Source organism: Rhinolophus sinicus, linkage group LG06, assembly GCF_036562045.2.
Source record: "Rhinolophus sinicus isolate RSC01 linkage group LG06, ASM3656204v1, whole genome shotgun sequence".
Lineage (NCBI taxonomy): Eukaryota > Metazoa > Chordata > Mammalia > Chiroptera > Rhinolophidae > Rhinolophus > Rhinolophus sinicus.
This window is the reverse complement of record NC_133756.1, coordinates 162,814,527-162,834,836: the sequence shown is the minus strand read 5'-3', so window position 1 is coordinate 162,834,836 and position 20,310 is coordinate 162,814,527. Positions and strand designations below refer to the sequence as shown.

Here is a 20,310-nt window from a genome sequence, read left to right as displayed (position 1 = left end):
CTCCAAACTCACTAACAGCAGTTATGCTCACAGTTTATCACAGTGAAAGGACAGATTAAATCAGCCCAGGACAGAGACTCACGGGGCAGAGTCTAGGGAAGTTCCGAGCACAGAACTGCAGTCGTCCTATCCCAGGGGAGCCTTGGATGGCGTCAGCCCCTCCCTGTGACATGCACGGAGTATCGCCACCAGGGAAGCCCCCCGAAGCCTTGGCATCCAGAGTTTTGATCGGGTTCCACTCCCCGGACACAGTTGACCAACCACGTGTCTGACCTTCGGTCTCCAGCCCCCAGTGGTAGAGTGGATACTGCATGGCCCAAAGCCCCCATCATGTCACAGGGTTAGACTGTCTGCTAAGGCCCAAGGTCCCAGGTACACAGGATACATTTATTGGGCAGGACAGACCAAGGGCATGCAGCAACGGGGCAAAAGTGCCAGCTTCTCCTGCAGGTCACCGGGCTTCAAGGTGGGAAGTGGGAGAGACAGACATGAAGGGTTTGTGCTCACAGTCGGGCTTGACCGTCCCCTGTTGCCCCCACCCCCCACCGCCACTTTCCTTTCCAACAGCTGGGCTCCCGTGGGCTCCCTCACTGCCAGGCTCACTCTCTCAATAAATCTCATCCCAGGGGGCTGCTCTGGGGGAAACCAAGGCAGCTGCCTTCACTTATTCTTATCCCTCTGGGAGGCAAGAGGAGGCTGAGATGGGGTGGCTTTTGGTGGCAGGGCTGGCTGTGATGTGGTCACATCTGTCCTGGTGCCCCACCCACCCAGCCCCTCCAGCTCATCCCCGCATCTTCCTGCAAACATTTATAAAGAATTGAAAGCACAGAACGTCTGAAAGCAAGACCCACCCCCAGGATCACTCACTCGCACAGGGAACCCCAGAACTTGGTGACACACAGGCAGTGGTGGATGTGGGACGTGACCAGGACAGTTTTGGTCACTCTGGGTGGGGCATGGTCGACCTCTACCCTGTGTGTGGGACACGGGGGTCCTCTGCCTGCCGTGCTCCACTCCACTGCCACCCGTGGCCTCAGGACAGGACGTGTGTGGGACAGTGGCTTCCCGGACAAGATGGTCCTTCACACCGGGTGCTTTGAGGCCTGTGGCCAGTGGAGGCCTTAGTCTTCCTTGGGTTTGCGGGGCTGCCGCCGGGCCAGTCTATAGTCAATGTAGGTCCCAAGGCAGGACCACAGAATGAAGCGCACTAGCAGCACGATGGCCAGCAGGACCATGAGAGGGTCGGGGCTGGTGCTTTCTCCCAACCAGGCGGCCATGCCGAGGGTGGGTGGCCTCACGGAGCAGAAGCGATGTGTAGCTCAGAGTGCAGCTGGGCCCTGGGTTCCAGGGCAGACTGTGCCAAGGGCCCAACGTGCAGCCAGGGGCCCAGGCTGGGAGCTCGGTCCAGCCGGGGGTCTCCGAGGCCCACGCCCACTCTTAGGGATGAATCTGTCCTCTCCACAGCCCCTGAGCAGGCCAGACTCTACTCCAGGGCCTCCCTGGCATGTGAGAGGACAGCTCGGGAAAGGCTAGAGGCCTCCTTGGTCAAGAGGCCCGTGCACCATTCATGCAGAATGAACCACTCTCTGGGCCCACAATGGCCACATTGTCGAGAGGCCTGGGGCGGGCGGCCGTGAGCTTCCCCCTCTGCCCGGCTCCCCCTGCTTGCCAGCGCTGACGTAATCTGCAAACGTCTCCGGCGGCAGCTGCTGGGCGAAGCTGGCCACCTTCTCCGGCTCTTTCAGCCGCCCACGCCGCTCTTCCGGCCCCGCGAGACAATCGGGCCCTTTCTCTCCCCAATTAGCTATCACTCAGGAGGCCGGTGCTGTCCAGCGGCCCCGTGGTCTGTGCTGCAGCAGCCGGGGCAGGATGGGGTGGGGGCAGGGAGGCTTGGCGGGATCCGGGGCCACAGTGGGGAGGCAAGGAGGCAGCTCTGCAAATGAAGAGGGGAAGGAGAGAGGGGGAGAAGATGAGAACAGTCCACTCAGAGCCCAGAGCGACCCCAGACATGGCTCAAGTAGCACGTGGTGTCAAAATCCCACTCCCGCCTGTGACAGCGAGGGGGTCAGCGCAGGCTGTGACAAGATGGCCTAGAAATGGGCTCCCAGCACCTCCTCCCAGCCCACCCACCCCAGAGGACCACGGCCTGGCACGGACAGGACTGTTCTAGAGGGGTCCCCTCCCATCACTCACAGTGACCCTCTTCCCCAAGCCAGATCGCACTGCAGACTCTCTGAGTGACCTTGGGCAAGCCACTCAACCTCTCGGGGCCATGGGCTCCTTATTAGAAAGTAAGGTGAGTGACGGATGTCTGCTTTGAAGGTCCCTGGAGAGGATTAAGGCGGAGAGTGTTCATATGAGGACCAGCCCCAGGGCCTGGGCACAGAATTGCTGACCACCTTCCTCTCCCACAAAGAGGAGGCCCCGAGAAATGTCTGCACACCATTTAGGACATAACAGGTCTGCCCACCCTTCTCTGCCTCACACACACACAAACACACACACACACACACGAGCACACACGTACATACGTACACATGCACACATACATGCATTGCACGCTCACACAAGCACACACATGCACGAACGCACATTCCTACCCACACATGTGTACATGCCCCTCTACAGACTCTGCCCAACCCTCAAGTTCAGCTCTGGCCTTTCACAGCCAAGCTCTGCGCGAGTGAAGAGACAGCCTGGGCCCCACACCCAACTCCAATCCTATGTCCCCATGAGGCAAAGGGGCAGTTGGAGCTCCCAGGCCCCAGAAGACGACCGGAGGCCTCTGGGTCCCTGGTCCTGGGAGCCCAACCTCGTTCTCACCAGGAAGTGCTCCCACCCACAGGTACCTGAGCCTGAGAGAACGTGAAGGGGCCTCCAGAGCTGCGGACCCCTGAAGCAGCTCTGAACTTTCTTTACCTACGTAATGACAGTGTGCTGCAACCCAGCCCTTCCAGAAGATTCTAAGGAGTACGTGCAACGGCATTGACAGGGAGCACACCCTAAGTTGGGCAGTGGAGCAGGACGACCCACTCATGTGTGGTTTTCGTAGCAATAGTCCCCGCGCCCGTGCGGGGTGCCCACCGCACCCCTCCCACAGCCGGCAGCCATCACCCTCTGAAGAGCCATTTGGAGTGTGCCCAGCCCTGCTTTGCTCTCTGGGAGGCAATGGCTTTTTCTGCCTCTGTCCACAGAGAGAGCCCCCTGGCCGTGACCCTGGCCAGTTGATCCCACACGCTGGCTGGACGCTGTCTGTTAGGTGACATTTAGCTCTGGGCTTACTTGCCATGCGCAGAGGTTGGAGGCTCACTTGAAACACCCATGTGGAGCCCCATGTGGAGTCAGTAATCACAGAGCATGCTCGCGGGGACGTGGCTGCTGACAGGGCTTCCAGCATGTTACAGAAAGCCCTCCGCGGTGTTCACCAGGCTCTTTCCTTGAGGTACCCACCTGCCTAGAGAGTGAAGTTCCCAGAGGAAAGCAGCCGTGAACTTGGGGAGGGAGGAGAGGCCAGTTCCTAGGTGGAGATTTTGCTTACCTGAGAGGTCAGCGTCTTCGGGTGGGCGTCCAGGGGGAGTCTGAGGCTTGGGGTTCACGCTGATCAGAGCCCTGATACTCAGCCTCCCAGCCTGCAGCTCCAGATCTGGCCAGTGGGACAAGGTGGCCTTGGCTAAATCCCTCTGTTTGCTGAGCACACAAAGGCGACAATGCCCCGTCACATGGCACCCACAGCACGGAGACTCTCGGGGTCACAGGGCCTACCCCTTCCTGTTCAGAGTCCCCAGCCCTCAGGAGTCGGCGAGGCTGAGGTCAACACGTCCTTCAGGAAAGGAAGGGAATAGCCCCTGTCCTGGACAGTGTTACGGCGCTCCCCCAGGGCTGACATCGCCTAAAAAAGGTCTGCCTGATGCAGGTGTGAGGACCTCAGGTGGATAAGGGGGCCATCACCCACAAGGGAAAGACAAGTAGGTGATAATAAGCAGAGCTCATAAGACAGCCCTTCGCAGGCGTCACATACGCAGCACCCACAGTCTCCATGGAGTGAGCACCGGGGGCTCCCCATTCTCAGGAAGGAAGACCCCTAAGTCACCCCACAATTAGCAGTGATGGTGGGTTTGGGGCACAATCAGGGCTCCACCTCCACCCCTGGGACCCTTTCACCCATCTGTGTGTCCCTCCCTCCAGATTCAATGTCCCTTTGCTGCCCACATGACTCTTCTGTGGGGATGTCCTCAGCTGGAGGAGCCACCCCAGCACAGAGACCCAGAGAACCCAGAGATTTCACACCCCCGGGAGCCCTTCACCAAGGACTGCCCTCGTGGGGGTTGGGGCGGGGAGCCCAGCTCCTGCCGGGGTCAGGACAAACTCCAACGCCCAATTCAGCCCCCAGAATTCCCTTCAAGACCACAAGGAACGTGGAGCTGTGCCTGAAGTCCCCTCTCCTTGTCTTTTTCCCTCTTTCCTCCTTCCCTCCCCACTCCTCCCTCCCTTTTTCCCCGGGGTGCACCACCTCTTAAAGCACCTGCCAGAAAGCAACCCGTGACAAAGATAACGAGCCTCACGTCCTCAGGAGCTGGAGGTGGCCCCCACTCACAGAGCTGTGTGGGTGGAGGCTCCCGCCCTGCTGAGGACGGAGTGGGGACCTACGCTCCATTCAGGAGTGCAAATGGCCTAGGAGGTCTTCTGACGCCCAGATGGCCGACCTGCAGCAGTGACCTACAAGTCCTCCCCCATTGTCCCCTAACAAAATTCTGGACAGATGAGCCCTTTCCTGAGGTGAGGTCCATGGAGGGGGGCTGCGGATGGAAGCACAGCCTAGTCCCCACCCAGGGCCAGTTCTCACTGAGGTGATGGCGCCAGAACCAGCCCCAAGGGCCCCATTCGAGTTGCTTGCCCTCTGGAAGCCGGGTCTCCATCAAGGTGACCCTTTTACAGCTTCCTCTTCTGTAGACGGGGACAATAGCCCCTCCCCATGCTCTACACACAAGGCTGGGGGTGAGAGTGCTTTGCAAGGGACAACGCACCTCTCCAATGCCATAGGGACCTGGGGGACTTCCCAACTCGAAGGCAGGAATGGTGAGCGAAGATGGGTCCTCTCACCCCAGCCCCGTCTATCATATCACCCTGGTTTTAGGTTGGTTGGTTGGTTTTTGTTTTTGCTTTCATTACAGCACTAACATCCTCTGAGATCTTGTTTGTGTTTCTAGCATGTGAGCTCTCACCAACCCCCCCCCTCGCCCCCCAGGCCTTAGCACAGTTCCTGGCACCTGGAAGGTGCTCAGCAGGGATGTGTTGCATGTGTAAATTAAAGGAACACGTGTTTTCATCAGGCCGGATTCTGCCATCATTGTAAAACCGCCAGCCACAACTGGGCTAAGACTGAGCGTCTCAGAAGGGTTGGAGTCTTACTGAAAATCACGACCACTGTTTTCTTTTTGCACAAGCAAGCCTTGATTGCTCTTATTAAAAAAAAAGAAAAGAAAAGAAAAAGCAATCATTGCAGAAATGTGTGAGTTAGAGAGTGACTGTCAACTCATATTTCCACCACGACAGAGAGCAAGATATTGGAGAAAACCTAGGACCGACAGAGGCTGAAGCTAGCATTCTGTGAAGGCTTGTGGTAACTTGCCTCTTCCCCTGCAAACAGTGCATCTCAAAACCCAGCCGAAGTCAACAGAACTGTTCATTTGAAACCCGCTTTCACTGAAACGCTCTCTACTCACACATGGACGGAAACTAATTTTCTTTCTTCCTGCTCCACAAAAGCACATTACAATCCCAAACAGTGAGACGAGTGGGGAACCGCGGAAAGCTTCCTCATGAAGGGAGAGCCCTGTGCCAACCGGGTTCCCTCCCTAACGAGGCCTACCCCCCAACCCCCCACCCCACCCCCATCTGAGTCATGGGGCCGCAGCATAAAGCCGGACCCAGAGGACGCACTTGAGAAAAATGTCGCTGCCGCCCTTCAGCTGTTGAAAGCTGGTATGTAACTTTGCTCAGAGTGATCAAACAGCTAGTCGAGGACGCTGTCAGAAACAGAATGAAATTCCAGATAAATTAGCCATGTCCGAGAAGCCAATACAACACTGGATTAAGGCTCACAAAGAAAACGCAATTTATTCAGCCTACCTTGTCAGAATTCTTAATAACCTCACTTCTTTTGTCTCACCTCAGGCTCAGAGTCCCCAGATGGGAGGGGACAGAGTGAACCCCACTTGGAATGTGGGCCCCCCCTCCATACATGAATGCTGTGCGCTTACGGCCTAGGTGAGCGTTTCTAAAACTGTGATTTTACGAACATTTTAGCAGACACCATCCATGACGCACAGAGGAGGCAAGCTGTCACCAAGCCCGAGACACATCTGCAGAACGCTCACGTCTGAATGAGGGATTCATACATGAGAATACGGACGTGCGTGGGGACCAAAGAGAGGACTATTAACCATTTTGGCTTAATTCTTTGGGGTGTGGGAGGGGCAGCATCCTGCCGGCTGGCCCCTTCTGAGAAGGGTGTCCTGGCAGGGGCGTTCACACCTGAACCATTTCACCTTTCAAGGCAACCAGTAGGCGAAAGGTAACTATGGCCCTTTGCAAATACTAACTGCCCTCCCGAAAAACAATACCTTTTTTATCAATGAACTCAGACAGCTTTCACAGAGACAGACACCCTTTGAAGAGTTAATAGACAGAGGCTTGTGCGGTAAGGAATCTCCTTTGAAGGCTCCATGGGGATGTATCTGCTTTGCCTACAGACCTCAGTGAGAGCCTGGGGCCCTTTCTTTTTCACGGAGAGGCGAGGCGGGTGAAGAGACAGAAGGAAGGGAATTTGCTTTGCAACACTAAGGCATTTGCGAGAGCTAAAACCAGCAGGAATTTTGAGAGGAACTGGAAGGAAGTGATCTATTGGGTAGTCTGAGAAAGAATGTCAAGATGCTTGAGAAATACACAGAAGAGACACAGAGAGATGACCTAATGGTATTAAATTATTTTAAATATATAAAAGAAATGTACTGACTAGAGAGGAAAGACGTCTCCGCCGTCTCCCACACGTGACCTGGCCTAGATTCCCTTTCTCGATTTCTGAATAAAAAAGGAAGCCCGTTGATGGGGGAGAGGGATCGGGACACATTTGTGAAGCCTGCCGTGCGCTTGCAAAATAACTTTTTTGAAGTGAATATGAGTGTCCCTCAGATCAGGCCTTGTGTTGGAGGGTGACAGCATGAGGACTTGGTGACTCTTGGGAGCTCTTGAAGTTTGATGAAGCCACAAGAAAACGCCCCATTGTCACCAAATGTGTGACTCAGGCAGAGTCGCCTGTCACCTCAGAACTCCTAGAGGGACCTGTGTTAACATGCCTCCTGAAGTCTCCATTGTCATTAGTGGGTGACACTGTTCAGTTACCAGGAACAGGAGGCCGCTCAGCCTCCCCATCATATCCCCAGGCTGTGGGTTAGCCCAGGCATATCCCCTGCTTATGAGCCAGTTTAGGCATGTCCCTGGGTTATAGGCTATCACCAAGCCATGGTTACAGGAATATCACCAGGCCGCGGGCTAGCTCAGGCTTACCCCTGGCTGCAGCTACCTCTGCCAAGTGTCCTGAGGATGGGATAGCTCAGGCATGTCAAGAGGCTACAGCAGCTCATGGAAGATGAGCTGGTGCCCCGTCAGGAAGCACAGCTGCCAGGTCTCACCTCTTCCTCTGAGGCCACACAGCCTCGAAGGTGAGAGGTCCCTCTGTCCAGATCCTTCCTCCTCCTCTTTCTCCCTGCTCCTGGCTTCCGTTGCTCTGTTGGGTCTGCCCCACGATGGCTGGGACCAGAGTGAGAGGTATAATGTATGGCCACACAAGTTCCAGAAGGAGAGGACAAAATAGGGCAAAGGCTATATCTGAAGGGGAAATGGCTGCGGATTTTTCTGAGTTGATGAAAGACATCAATCCACAGATGCAGGCATCCAAAAGAATCCAGTGTAGGATGAATGAAAAGAAATCCATACTTGGAGATATCGTAGTGAAACTACATAATCCCAAAGAGGAAGATATTTTAAAACGGGATTTTGTTTTAATCAGGTGTGTTAAAATGACTGACACAGAGGAACTTCTTTGAAAGAAGAATTTATACTTAAGTTCCCAAAGAGGAATGGATGGGGTTAGTGCACATTGCACCACCCAGGGATACATGGGGAAGCTCCAGAGCTGGTCAGGAGACAGAAGGAACAAGAGCGAGGGGAAAGCATGAGTGAGAGACTGTAGTACTGGAGTGACAGGAAGTTACTAAGTGGGAATGTCCCCTGTTGGTCAGGAAGTGAAACAAACACAGATGTCGGGGTTTTTAGAGGATTGGTAATGTGATTTTCACACATCGTGAAAACACAGGGAGGATATGGATACAAATAACTTTGGCCGTTAATCTGACCCATGATTTCAAGATGCCAAATCATCACTTATGGAACATCAAGAATGATTATTACAGAAGAGACTATCTCAGAAGCAGCCAGAAAGTCGAGGTAGAACAGGAGAGACTGACAGTGAGACCTACAGCTGTCTTCTCAACAGCAAAAAGGAAGCAGACTCTGGTGGAATCACATCCTCAGGGAGCCAGAATAAAATGACTCCCTAGACTTGTATAGTGAACTGAAAATGTTTAAGTCAAAACTTCTGCAGAGTTTTCTTGGGGGGATATATCTATGAATACATGTGGGAACGCCTATCTTTCACTTCACGAGAAATATGCTTATTTTCCAAACTGGTGGCACCACGTTACACTACCAACAGCAGTGTGTGGTGTTCTCAGCCCTTCTCATCCTCAACAACACTGGCTTTTTAAAGTTTTGCCAATCCGGTGAGTGAGAGAGGGTGTCTCATTGTAGTTTTCATTTGCATTTTTGTGTTTATTTTTCATATGCTTATTGGCATTTGGGTTTCCTCTCCTGTGAAGTGACAGTGGAGTCTTTAGCCTATTGGGCTGGTTCTTTTTCTTGCTGATTTTCAGGAAATCTTCACTGTATTCACCACATCTTTAATTTCCTGTAGTCTGATGTTCTGACATCTGGGACCTTGCTGACCTAGAGGGATGGTCCTTCCCAGGGTCAGCCAATTCCTAGAGACAGTGAGGACCCCAACCTCCAGCATGCTTCTCAAATGAACCAACCGTCCAGAGCCTAAACCCCGACCACCTCCTATATCTAGCTCTCACTCTCAGAGCCACAATCCCCTGCCCTAACCACCTAAGGAGGGTCCCAGACACCCAGGAAGAGCCCCTGGGCCCCAGAGCCCGCTGAAATTATTCAAACTAGCCAGTCCTGAGCCTGCTCACCCTGCCTGGCCCGTTCCTTCTCACAGAAACCACAGTGAAGTTTCCTGCCCATGTTTCCGCCCGTCCCTCTGCCTCCTGTCTGTCCTCGCGTGGCCCCCACAATGTGGCGTGCCCTGTGTTCTCAGCATCTGTGAGTTACAGACTATCTGTTCAATGGCAGTTGTCTCCTGATCTGTGGGCCTTGCCACACCCGTAGTAATAAAACCTATATTAAAACGTTCCCTTTCTTCATACTAAGTCTCTGTCAGTTCCCCTCTCAGTTTGTCGTTTGTCTTTTTGTACTTTTTATGGTGTCTTTTGATGAACAAAAGTTCTAAATGTAATGCAAACTTATCAACTGTACTAAAGGCCCTAACTGGAACCGTAAGTCAAGAACAATAAGTGAAACACACAAAGATTGGAGAAGATACAATGCTGTCATGATTCCCCAGTTACGGAGACAGAGGGGGGAGCATATGACAAGTCACACACAGTTCCTCGAGCTTCTCTCTGGAAGGATGCGCCCCCCTTCGGCTGACTCATCCTTGGCCAAAGCCAGTCACGTGTTCACACCTAACACAAATGTGGGAGAGTTGCTCCCATAATTAGGTTATGCGGAACAAGACTCCGTCTTAGCAGAGGAGTGAGGGTCTCTTGCTGGCTTTCAAGAAGGGAGCTGCCATGTTGTCAGAGGAGGCGGCCACATGGTAGGACATGAGGGTGGCCTCTGTCCCACCAAGAGCCAGAGCAGCCCCCAGCTGACAGCCAGGAACAAAACAGGGACCTCAGTGTGACAACTGCAAAGAGCTGACTCCTGATGACAACCACATGAGCTGGACACGGAGACCATGTCCGTGGTCTCTTGTGAGAACTTGAGCAGAGAACCCAGTTGAGCCCACCTGGATTTCTGCTCTGATGAAGAGGGGTTGCTTTAAGCCATTGCATTTGTGGTCACTTGTTATGAGGAACAGATAACAAACTGATTGGATCTTGGCAGAGACTCGCAATTCTACCACATGCCTGAAATATTTAGAGCCCTAAGTATTCGGTGGAGAACTGGTGACCCCTACCTCACACTTTATACAAAACTCCATTCCAGGTAGTTCAACAATTAACTGTGAAAGGCAAAACTATAAATCTTTTAGAGGACAATATAGAATGACATTTTAGTAGCCTCAGGGCAGGGCTATCTTAAAACACAGTAAGTACAAGAAAAGACAGATCCATTTATTTTTAGATGAGGAAACATGAAGATATCTGCTGCCGCTCATAAACTACCAGTGACGACAATCCCAAAGGAACATGTTTCAGGCCGAAGAAAAATAATCACAGAAAGAAGATGGGAGATGCAAGGAGTCATAAGCAAAGTGTGTAGGGAATAGCTGGGTAAATCTCAAGAAATACCAATGGTGTAAAACAAGAAAAACCAAGTCACTTGGGGAAGTTAAAATTAGACATGAAATAGATGACACAATCGCACATAAGTCAGAGGAGGCATGATGTATTCCAAGGTCTGTGCCCTTTGAAAGGAGTATAAAATATCGACAAATGTAGACATTTAAAAGTCTACTATGCCTGGTAAGTCTTTAGAGTCACCACTAAAAGAATAGAAATTGACTATAGGAGTTCCAAAGGAGCAGAAGAGGAGAGAAGACCCTGAGAAGAAGAATAAACCATCAAAAAGAAGCTCCAGAAAGAGAGAAAGCCACGTGGCCAGCTCAAAATAAAGGGCAGAGTGAAAGCCCTCTGCCCGAGGTTATGCTGAAGGAAACAGTGGCTGCTCAGAACTTGACCTTGAGGGAAGGTACCATGCTGAACCTTACGCGACTTTCACGGGCGGTCTCCTCCTCCACTGCAGGTTCGGCTTTCTTGTCACCTTCTCAGAGAGGCTCTGCTGACCTCCCTAAAGGGGTCGGTCTCCAAACTCTCTGTTCTCGCTGCTGAGGTCCCATTTGCCAAGTCCAGTCCATCCTCCTCATTATTTGCACATTCTACATGTGTGGATTTCCCTGCTCGCTGAAGTTTATTTGTGTCTCCCAAAATCAATATTCATGGCACCGTCCTGGTGACTCACAGACATGGGCAGAGCATGCTGTCGCTGGACCCAGGTTCCTGGCTGGGACGGAACCGGACGACATGCTGCCTGTTTCAGCTCTCACTGCAAACAAGGGTCCTTTCCGTGGTGTAGTTAGTTAATGCCTGTTTTTGCATTTTTGTGCTTTTAGTTGGTGATTTTGCTGTTTACAATGGTCCTAGGCCCAGAATTGAGGGGCTGGCTGTCTTGTGTCTCACGGAGAAAATATGTGTTAGATGCAGCTCATTCAGGCCTGAGTGATAGCACTGTTGGCTGTGGGTTCTAGGTGAATGAATCAAAATGTATATTAAGTCGGGTGTCTTTAAACAGAAACACACATAAAACAAGGTTGTGTATTGATCAGTCAATGCAAACGTGACCCGAGGTTCACAGGAACCCAAGCCAACATTTCCCCCGTGGGCAATGACTGTGTCTACAGTAATCTCAGAGAACAAAATTACCACTCAGCGATGCTTGCTGAAGGAATGAGGAAAAGAGCCCCTGAGCCCACATTCCTACCCCTGGGGTTCCAGAGCCCTGGACACAGGATCTGTTGCCTTGTTTCAGGCCTGAGCACCCAGTGTGCTGCGTTTGAGAACTCGTCATCCTCTTATTGAGTGTACTGCCAGGGGCTCCTTCTCTGGGCCTCAGAAGCCTAGAACAGGGTGAGAGTGGTTTTCAGCTGTAATTGAGGATCTACTATATGCGAAACACTGTATGTATCAATTAGAGGGTATCTGAAACTCTTTACAGAGGCTTAACACGTGGGAGTTCATTTTCTCTACATCGACGGGGCAGCATGCCGTCGATGTCCCAGTGCTTCTGGCCTCGCTGTCCTGACCACGGAGTTTCAGCCTCATGACCCAAAATGGCTGCTGTGCCTCCAGCCTATAACCTAAACTCCAGGAAAAAGAAAAGAGCCCAGGAGGGGGCAGTAAAGCTTATATCAGAAGAGCAAAAGCTTACCAGGTAATTCCCAGCAGACTTCAGTTTATATCCCTTTGGCAAGAATGGTGACAGGTGGCCCTGGATTCTAAGGCAGCAGGGAGCTCAAGAATCCTCACTGGGCACATTTCTATCTGTTACCACTAGAGTTTTCTGAGGAAGAGAGAAGGGAAGCCAGTAGTGGGTCGGCACCTGGCAGCACAGCCTCACCACGTTCGGCACTTTGCAGGTGGTTTCTCATGTATTCCAGTGACACAGCTATTTTGAACAAACTCCAACACCAAAAAGTTAAGTAACTTGAATCAAGTTCCCCAGAGCCAGGATCTGAACCCACATCAGGGGTCTCCAAGCTCTTTCTCCAAACCATGGGCTCCTGCTCTGCCAAACTCTCCAAACAGGGGTTTTCATGCTGCTTTTAAATTTTCTCCTAAATTACTCTTCAAAAATGTCCATCTTCGGGGTGGCCAGATGGCTCAGGTGGTTAGAGCGCGAGCTCTGAACAACAGGGTTGCTGGTTCGATTCCCACATGGGCCAGTGAGCTGCGCCCTCCACAACTAGATTGAAGACAATGAGCTGCTGCTGAGCTACCAGAGGGGCGGCCGGATGGCTCAGTTGGTTAGAGCGCCAGCTCTGAACAACAGGGTAGCCGGTTCAATTCCCGCAATGGATGGTGGGCTGCGCTCCCTGCAACTGAGGATTGAAAATGGCGACTGGACTTGGAGCTGAGCTGTGCCCTCCACAACTAGATTGAAGGACAATGACTTAGAGCTGAGGGGCCCTGGAGAAGCACACTGTTCCCCAGTATTCCCCAATTAAATTTTTTTTAAAGATTAAAAAATAAATGCCTGTCCTGCCCCTGCATGACCTGGTCGGAGTCTGACCCACCTTCCCGGCTCCCTGACACCACTGACCTGAGAGCAGACACTTTAACTGGGTTAACTCGCTGCCCTTGGAAGAAGCTCCTTTCCTTTTCCAGCCGTGGGGTCCAGGTCTGGACGGCACCTATTCAGGGTCCTGCGTGCCAGCAAGACACCCCAGACCTTGAGGGCTCTTCAGGACGCCCCACGCTGACTCCTTTCCCAGAATGCACCTGTGGGGTGACTACAGGCTGATGCCGTGGGAACGCAGCTGAAATGAATAAAGTTGCAGGTACGTGCAAACCCTCTGTGAAATGATACTCGCCGTCATAGTTTGGAAATCCGGCCATCACCAGGGAGGACGCCTGCCAAGAGGAATACTGCTTTCCCGCCTCCCTCCGGCGAGCCCCCACCTCATTTCCGACATTGCTCACCCAGGTAATCTGAAATCACACATCAGCCAGGCTAAGCCTGGGGGACGCCTCTAATGTTTCTGAGTAAATCGTGCACTAATGTGCTTTCCTGTGGCCACGCGTGTGGGACAATGGGGGCACCCCAGCCAAGCCTCGTTGCATAAGGCCCAAAGGATGGTTTTCCATCTATCAGGAAACGAACTCCTTGGCTCACAATGGAAAGTCTATGCGGCCCGGGGTGCTTCCGGCTCCTAAAATCTCTTTCAGTTCCTTTTTATATGTATATGCATACTGAGATTTGTTTCAGGAGCGGGAGGGGGCTAGGAGGAGGAACAAAGGGTACCAGGGAGTAAGGTAACCCTCGCAGGGACAGCCCATCTCTCCCACAATATTTCCTGTTGAGCAAACGCCTCGGTTCTGACACGGCCCTGGGCAGCTCTTCCTGAAAGGGGGCCAGCCCCAAACCCCCCGAAGCTCATGGCCGCCTGGCGCTGGGACTGAGGGAGAGTGGTCGGGAGGTCACAGAAGCTGCGGGAATCTGAGTGCCACTGCACCCCCAAAGCCAGTGGGGAGAGCGGGAGGCATCCACAGCAGGCAGGAGCGTGTAGGGCAGAACAGTGGCCCTGCTCCCAGCCACCTCATTACAGGACGTGTTGGATGTGGACAAAGCCTGGGTCTGCAGGTCCCAGCAGAGACGTGGCAGGACCCGTTGGAGCATTTCCTGCCCCACTGAGACCCAGTCCATTTGGCACCTCCCACCCTGAGGGCCACGACTTAGGCTCAGCGTCAGTCCCTTGTCCTTCAGGTGGCTTCTTGAGAGACGCCACGCCATGAAGCCACACAGGCGGGGAGTTACTCTTACTGCCGCTGCTTTCTACCTGATGGCCCAGCACGTCTGTTTCTTCTTCCTGCATCCAACCCTTGCAACCCGGGCTCCTGGTGGGTGGGTCTTTCCCCTCCGATCTTCTCTGCATGGCCTTGCCACTTCCACATTAATCTTCCCAAAACACCATGCACATGAACCAACACACACACACACACACACACACACACACACACACACACACTCCAAACCTTTCAAGAATAACCCTGAGACCTTCCATTCTATCAGGTCCTGTGAAAAGCCCCCTTACTCACAGGATCAGTCTGTCTTCCTGACAGTCTTGTATAGCACTGCTATGTCCATTTTTCAGATGAGAAAACTGAGGCTCAGAGACATTGACCCCACTTCCCTTATCAGTGAAGCCAGGAAGAGAACGCAGGTCTGTAAGACAACTCATAGCCACTCTGTCCCCCGCACCATAGGAGCAAACACAAACCTCTTCACCTGGCCTTTGAAGTCCCCCCACCATTTTATACATCATCCCTTTTTATGCAACTTCCTTTACGCAAACCAGGCTGCCCTCCCTCCTTTGCTCACACAGTTCCCCCACCTGGGATGCCTGTCCTGGCTTGTAGCCAGTTTCCAAGGTAGCCACCAATACTGCTCACCTCCTGGTGTTCACACCCTGTGCCGTCCCCTTGCACGTGACATAGGACTGACCTGTGAACAGTAGCATGTTGCAAACACAGTGGTGTGTGACTTCTGAGGCTCGGTCCTAAAAGATATTGTGGTTTCCTCTGGGATCACTCACCATGGGGGGAGCTGGCTGCCATGTTGTGGGGACACCTACGCAGCCCTGTGGAGAGGTCTACATGGCAAGGAACTGAGGCCCCCCACCAACAGCCAGACCCAGTTGGCCAAACATATAAGGACCTGCCTTGGAAGTGAATCAATTCAGCCTCAGTCGAGCCTTAAGAGGATCCAGCCCCAGCTGACAACTTGACTGCAACCTCATGAGAGACTCTGAACCAGAACCACCTGCGAGGCCACTCTCTAATTCCTGATCCACAGAAACTGTGAGATAATAAATGTCTGTTGTTTTAAGCTGTGAGTCTTAGTAAGAGATAACTGATTCACTCCTCATCACCAAGGAAGAAAACTGGTTGGCGGAGAAGCAAGCGGACAGCCAATGAAAAGATACTCAGCATCATTAGACAGCACTAGACACTTACTAAAATGGCTACATTGTTAAACTGACAATGCCAAGTGTAGACAGAGACGTGGAACAACCAGAATTCCCATGCATTGCAGGTGGGAACGCAAAATGGTGTTGCCATGTTGGAAAAGAGTGTGGCAGTTTCTTATAAAGTTAAGTATGCACTTAACATACAGTCCAGCAATCCTACGTTTAGTGTGTACCCAAGAGAAAACATGTCCACACGAAGACCTGCGTCTGAGTGTTCATAGAAGCTTTATTCACATTCACCACAAATGAAAATGAGTCAAACGTCCACTACCTGGAGGATGGAAGAGAAATTGTGGTCTTTATGCAACTCAGCATTCATGCCCTGTCCATGTAATATTCAGCAATAACAAAGAACTAACTACAGACACACACACCAACACAGCTGAATCTCAAATGCATTATGCTAAATATGGGAGTTAGACACACAAGGCTGCATACGGCGTGATTCCACTCACGTGACATTTTGGAAAAGGCAAAGCCATAGGGACGAAAAACAGATTTGCGGTTTCCAGGGGCTGTGGTGGGGGGGGGGGTGTTGACTGCAAAGGGCCAGCAGGAAGGACCTTTGGGGGCAGTGGGACACCTTGATTTTGGTGGTGGTCACATGACCGTATATTTTTATCAAAAGGCATTAAACTGTAAAAAGGGCAATTTTTCCTGCATGAAAATTATAACTCAGTAACCTCCACCCCAAAAATCATCGTCCTTGTCACTGAAAGTAATAAAGTTGGAGGAAGAGGACGAGACCCCGTCCTACACAGCAGATGCAGTGCCAGGTGATTGATGGGCAGTGTCCCCTGTGGTCAGGCGTCCAGTGGGTCCTGTGTTCTGTCCATTGTACAGATGAGCAGACTGAAGCCTGGAGGATATGATGGAGTCCAGACTTTCATGCAGGTCTGACTCTAGCAGCCATACCCCAGACCACTAAGGTGTCCTGGGGGAGACCTCCGGGGTTGCCAAGCTTTCCAGAGGGAGCACGAGACCTCAGGGGAACAGACCTGCCCAAGCTCACAAGTTGAGGAACAAAAATGGGAGAAAATCAGGTTTCGTTGGTCAACACTCATCCCTCCAACAACAACCTTGATCACAGAAAAGGCCCCAAGATGTGAGCAGAAATGACTGGGGGTGGGGCAGCACAGATACCCTGAGGCAAGCCCTGCCCTCAGGAAGCTCACCTGGCCCAAGGTCACCTTCCAGATGGGGCATGTGGCTGCCCAGACACACTTACAGGGTTCCTCCTGAAAGCTATCTTCTGGGATCTGGGATCAGTGGCGATGAGGGCCAGAGTACCCTCACCCCGGGGCTGGGGGGTGGGGTGGGGGAGGATGGTCCGAGGAGGGAGGGAAGGACAGAGGGGAATCATGACCTTGTCTCAGGCCTGTCCAGGAGGGATTATATCCCCAGGAGAGGCCCGAGGAGAGGGACACTGCGTTTCCAAGCTGAAGAATCTGAGCGTCCACCCACACTGCATTTCACAGCACGGTGACGGGTCTGCAGGAAGGGGCTAAAGTTGGGGAGTGGGTTTGCTGAGGGACACTTGCACCCCTCACCAGTTCTGATTGAAAGTCCTAGGAGTCAGGAAACTGTAGTGCTTTGCACTTCAGCCCGAGTGTTCAGCTCTGTCAGGACCAGCACGTGCAGAATGCCCCACCTAGTGGCAGGAATGTCGTCCTAAGTCCGTGGGGCCACCACTGCCTGAATAACTAGGGGAGGACAGTGGCCTATGTCTCTCAGAGTGGCCTCCTGCCCAGACTTCTCGTCCTGGCTGTGCCACCTACAGGCAAGTCTGCAGCCACTCTGTGCCTTGGTTCCCCCTCTGTAAAGTTAGGATTGAAATCCTGTCTACACCCGTCTCTCCAAGGTGATAATGTATACAAAGTTGGCCTGGCACTCAGCCAGCACCTGTGCCCAGAGCCCACAGCCTGGAAGTCTGGTGGCTCTGGGACCTCTCCTATGGAGTGCCAAGAGGCCAAGAGATCTCAGTCTGGGGACCTTTATAGGCCACCCCTGGTGGCAGGAACACTGCTGGGGGCCTCAGCCTGCTCGTGTGCGGCCTGGCCCACCTGGCCAACCCCTTGCCCGAGAGTTGCCCGAGCCCTCACACAAGGCCTGGCCTAGACACACGCCACTCTGAAGGGAAGGGGCTTCTGGGTGGGAGAAGCAAGGGGATGGCCTCCTGGCCTCCGTTTAGGACCAGTGTGGTACTGAACTGACCGTTAGGACGAGAACTTCCAAGCACAGGGACTCCGAGCTGGACAGAAAGTGGAGCAGGACATCCATTCAGACCTGCACTGATGGAAGGAGTACCGGCCCTTTGCAAACTTGGATGGAAAACTCCCCCGACAGGAATGTCCTTGTTTAAGATGCCTCCCGTTCGCCTCTGGCAGGTCTGAGTGCTAAGCGAAGGACGCATGGGTGACGAGGCACGGTGACAAAGCCCTCACCACCCCTGAGATCTGAAACCGTGTTTCCCGAAGCACACAATAATTGACCTTTCTCACTAACTCCTCAGAAGTGCTCTTGAAAGTAGGTGGCTAACAGTTAAGGCAACTGAGGCTTAGGAGATCATGTCTCTTCTCAAGGTCACACAGCCAGGAGCCAAGAGTCTCACTCCAGGGCCCCACTCTTCCCATTCTGCCCCCTATTCTAATATCAGAGTCCATTACTCAGAAAGCCCCCAGCGCCGCCCAGCACGGCCCCCAGGCCCGGCGGTGTGTTCCTGGAAGAAGGGCAAGCTTTGCCAACTTGAATTAAGACTTTCCTGAGCATTAGGGACTTTCGCTTTCAAGGGTCCCTTCTTTCATAACATAATAATGATTTATATTTATAACTGCATTCAAATAAAAACAAATTGACATTATATATTGTGTTACTCTCCTGGGGCTGCCATAAGGAGTCCCACAAATCAGAAATTTATTCTCTGTCTGGAGGCCGGAAGCCCAAATTCAAGGTGTCACAGGGCTACGGTCCCCCTGGAGGCTCCTTCCTGCCTCTTCCAGCTTCTGGGAGCGCCAGGCGCTCTCTAGCTTATGGTCACATCCCTCCAACCTCTGACTCTGTCTTCATATAAACTTCTTAGAAGTACACCAGTCATTGGATTAGAACCCACCCTACTCTAGTGTAACTTCTTCTTAACTAACTTCATCTACAAAGACCCTATTTCCAAAGAAGGTCCCATTCTGACATTCCAAGTAGACATGAATTTTGCAGGGACACTATTTAGCCCAGCACATATATTAAAACATTTTCTTCAACATGAAAGTTTGTTTTGATTCTGATTTTTAAAGATATTAAAACATTTTCGTGAGCCCAGACACAGGGCCCCCCATGGAGACGGCACCCTCATCTCTGCCCACCCCTCGGCCTGGCACGTTCACCGTGTGGATAGTAGATGCTGGGTCAGCCCTCCAAACTGGGCCGCCTGGTCTCAGCAGCTGGTGAGGGGTCGGCCCGGCCCAAGCTTTCTGTCCTGGCCGGCTATTTGCCTCTCCCTCCTCCTCAGTGCTGGGCAGGTAATATTCTCTGCTGTAATCTGTTCCGTCCCGGGGCACCCTCCCACTGGCCGCCCTGCACAAACAGCTTCGCTCAGGCCGCCGCCCGCCCGCTCCAGGCTTCTGATATGAATGCAAAGGTTAGATTTTCTTGACACCACTTTAATTTTTCAAATAGCAATCGAGTTACCAAGCACATTGGCACCTGGGCCCGGTTCCACCACGACTTGGCAGGACCTGTAAAAGCGGCTGGCAGTGATGGATGTGGGGCCCCTCGGCACACCCCCACCCCGCGCGCCCTCCCCGATCTGCCCGGCCACCCGTGCCAGCCCGGTGACCGCACGAGCCCAGCCCCTGGCAGCTGCGAGGCCTGAGTGCCAAGACGCAGAGCGAGCTTCTCCCAGCATTGGGAGCCAGCGGGGCAGCTTCCCAGCGTGGCCATTGGAGGCTGTGTGCAGGGCCCATCCGCCCACGGGGGCTGGGCCATGTGATATGGCTTCCCACCCACCAGGCCTCACCCTCCCCCAGCCCCATCACCAAAACAAAATCGCTTAGGAAATAAAATGTAAGAAGTAATGACTAAGAGCTGGAAGGAATGTAGCCATCAGAAGGTCCCACCCACTCATGGAACGGTTGGGGAAACTGAGGCCAGAACCAGGAGGCTGCAGAACGAGGATGGAGCTGGGATTTTGGCTGTCAAAGGTCAAAGGAGACAGACTCAGTGGTTCCCAGGAGGGTGGGAGCCAGCCAGGCTGGGGTCAAATCTCACCTCTTCCACTTGCTAACTCTGTAACTCGGAGCAAGTTGCTTGACCTCTCTGTGCCTTGGTCTTCCCACCCACAAAGGGGTGTGATGCAGTACTTACTATCCGCTTCCCAGATGCACCATCAGGACAATGAGAGTCAGTCGTGAGGAGGGAGAGCAAGCCCCGTGACTGGTCAATGTCACGTGTGGGATGCAGCCCCTGAAAAGGTGGCAGGGGTCCCTGAGGACGGGCAGTTGACCTTGTGGCAGGGAAACAGGAAAAGCAGTGCCGGGCAGCTCTACCTGGTGAGACCAGCATCGCATTGTTCACAGGCCAAGCCACTACGGTAATAAGTGCTGTCTGCATGCGAGCCGCAGTCTCCGAGCTGCCGAGCCTCCCAGGAAGGACCCCTGTTCCTAGTT

At 52.9% G+C, this 20,310-nt stretch overlaps 1 protein-coding gene across 1 annotated transcript; it reads right to left on the bottom strand.

Annotated features, from left to right (window-relative positions):
- Positions 1 to 811: 811 nt before the first annotated feature.
- SMIM38 (small integral membrane protein 38) lies at positions 812 to 1,874 on the bottom strand. The gene has a single exon (XM_074337175.1). It carries the CDS (start codon positions 1,275 to 1,277, stop codon positions 1,122 to 1,124), a length of 156 nt encoding a protein of 51 aa, XP_074193276.1. The 5' UTR covers positions 1,278 to 1,874; the 3' UTR covers positions 812 to 1,121.
- Positions 1,875 to 20,310: the final 18,436 nt, after the last annotated feature.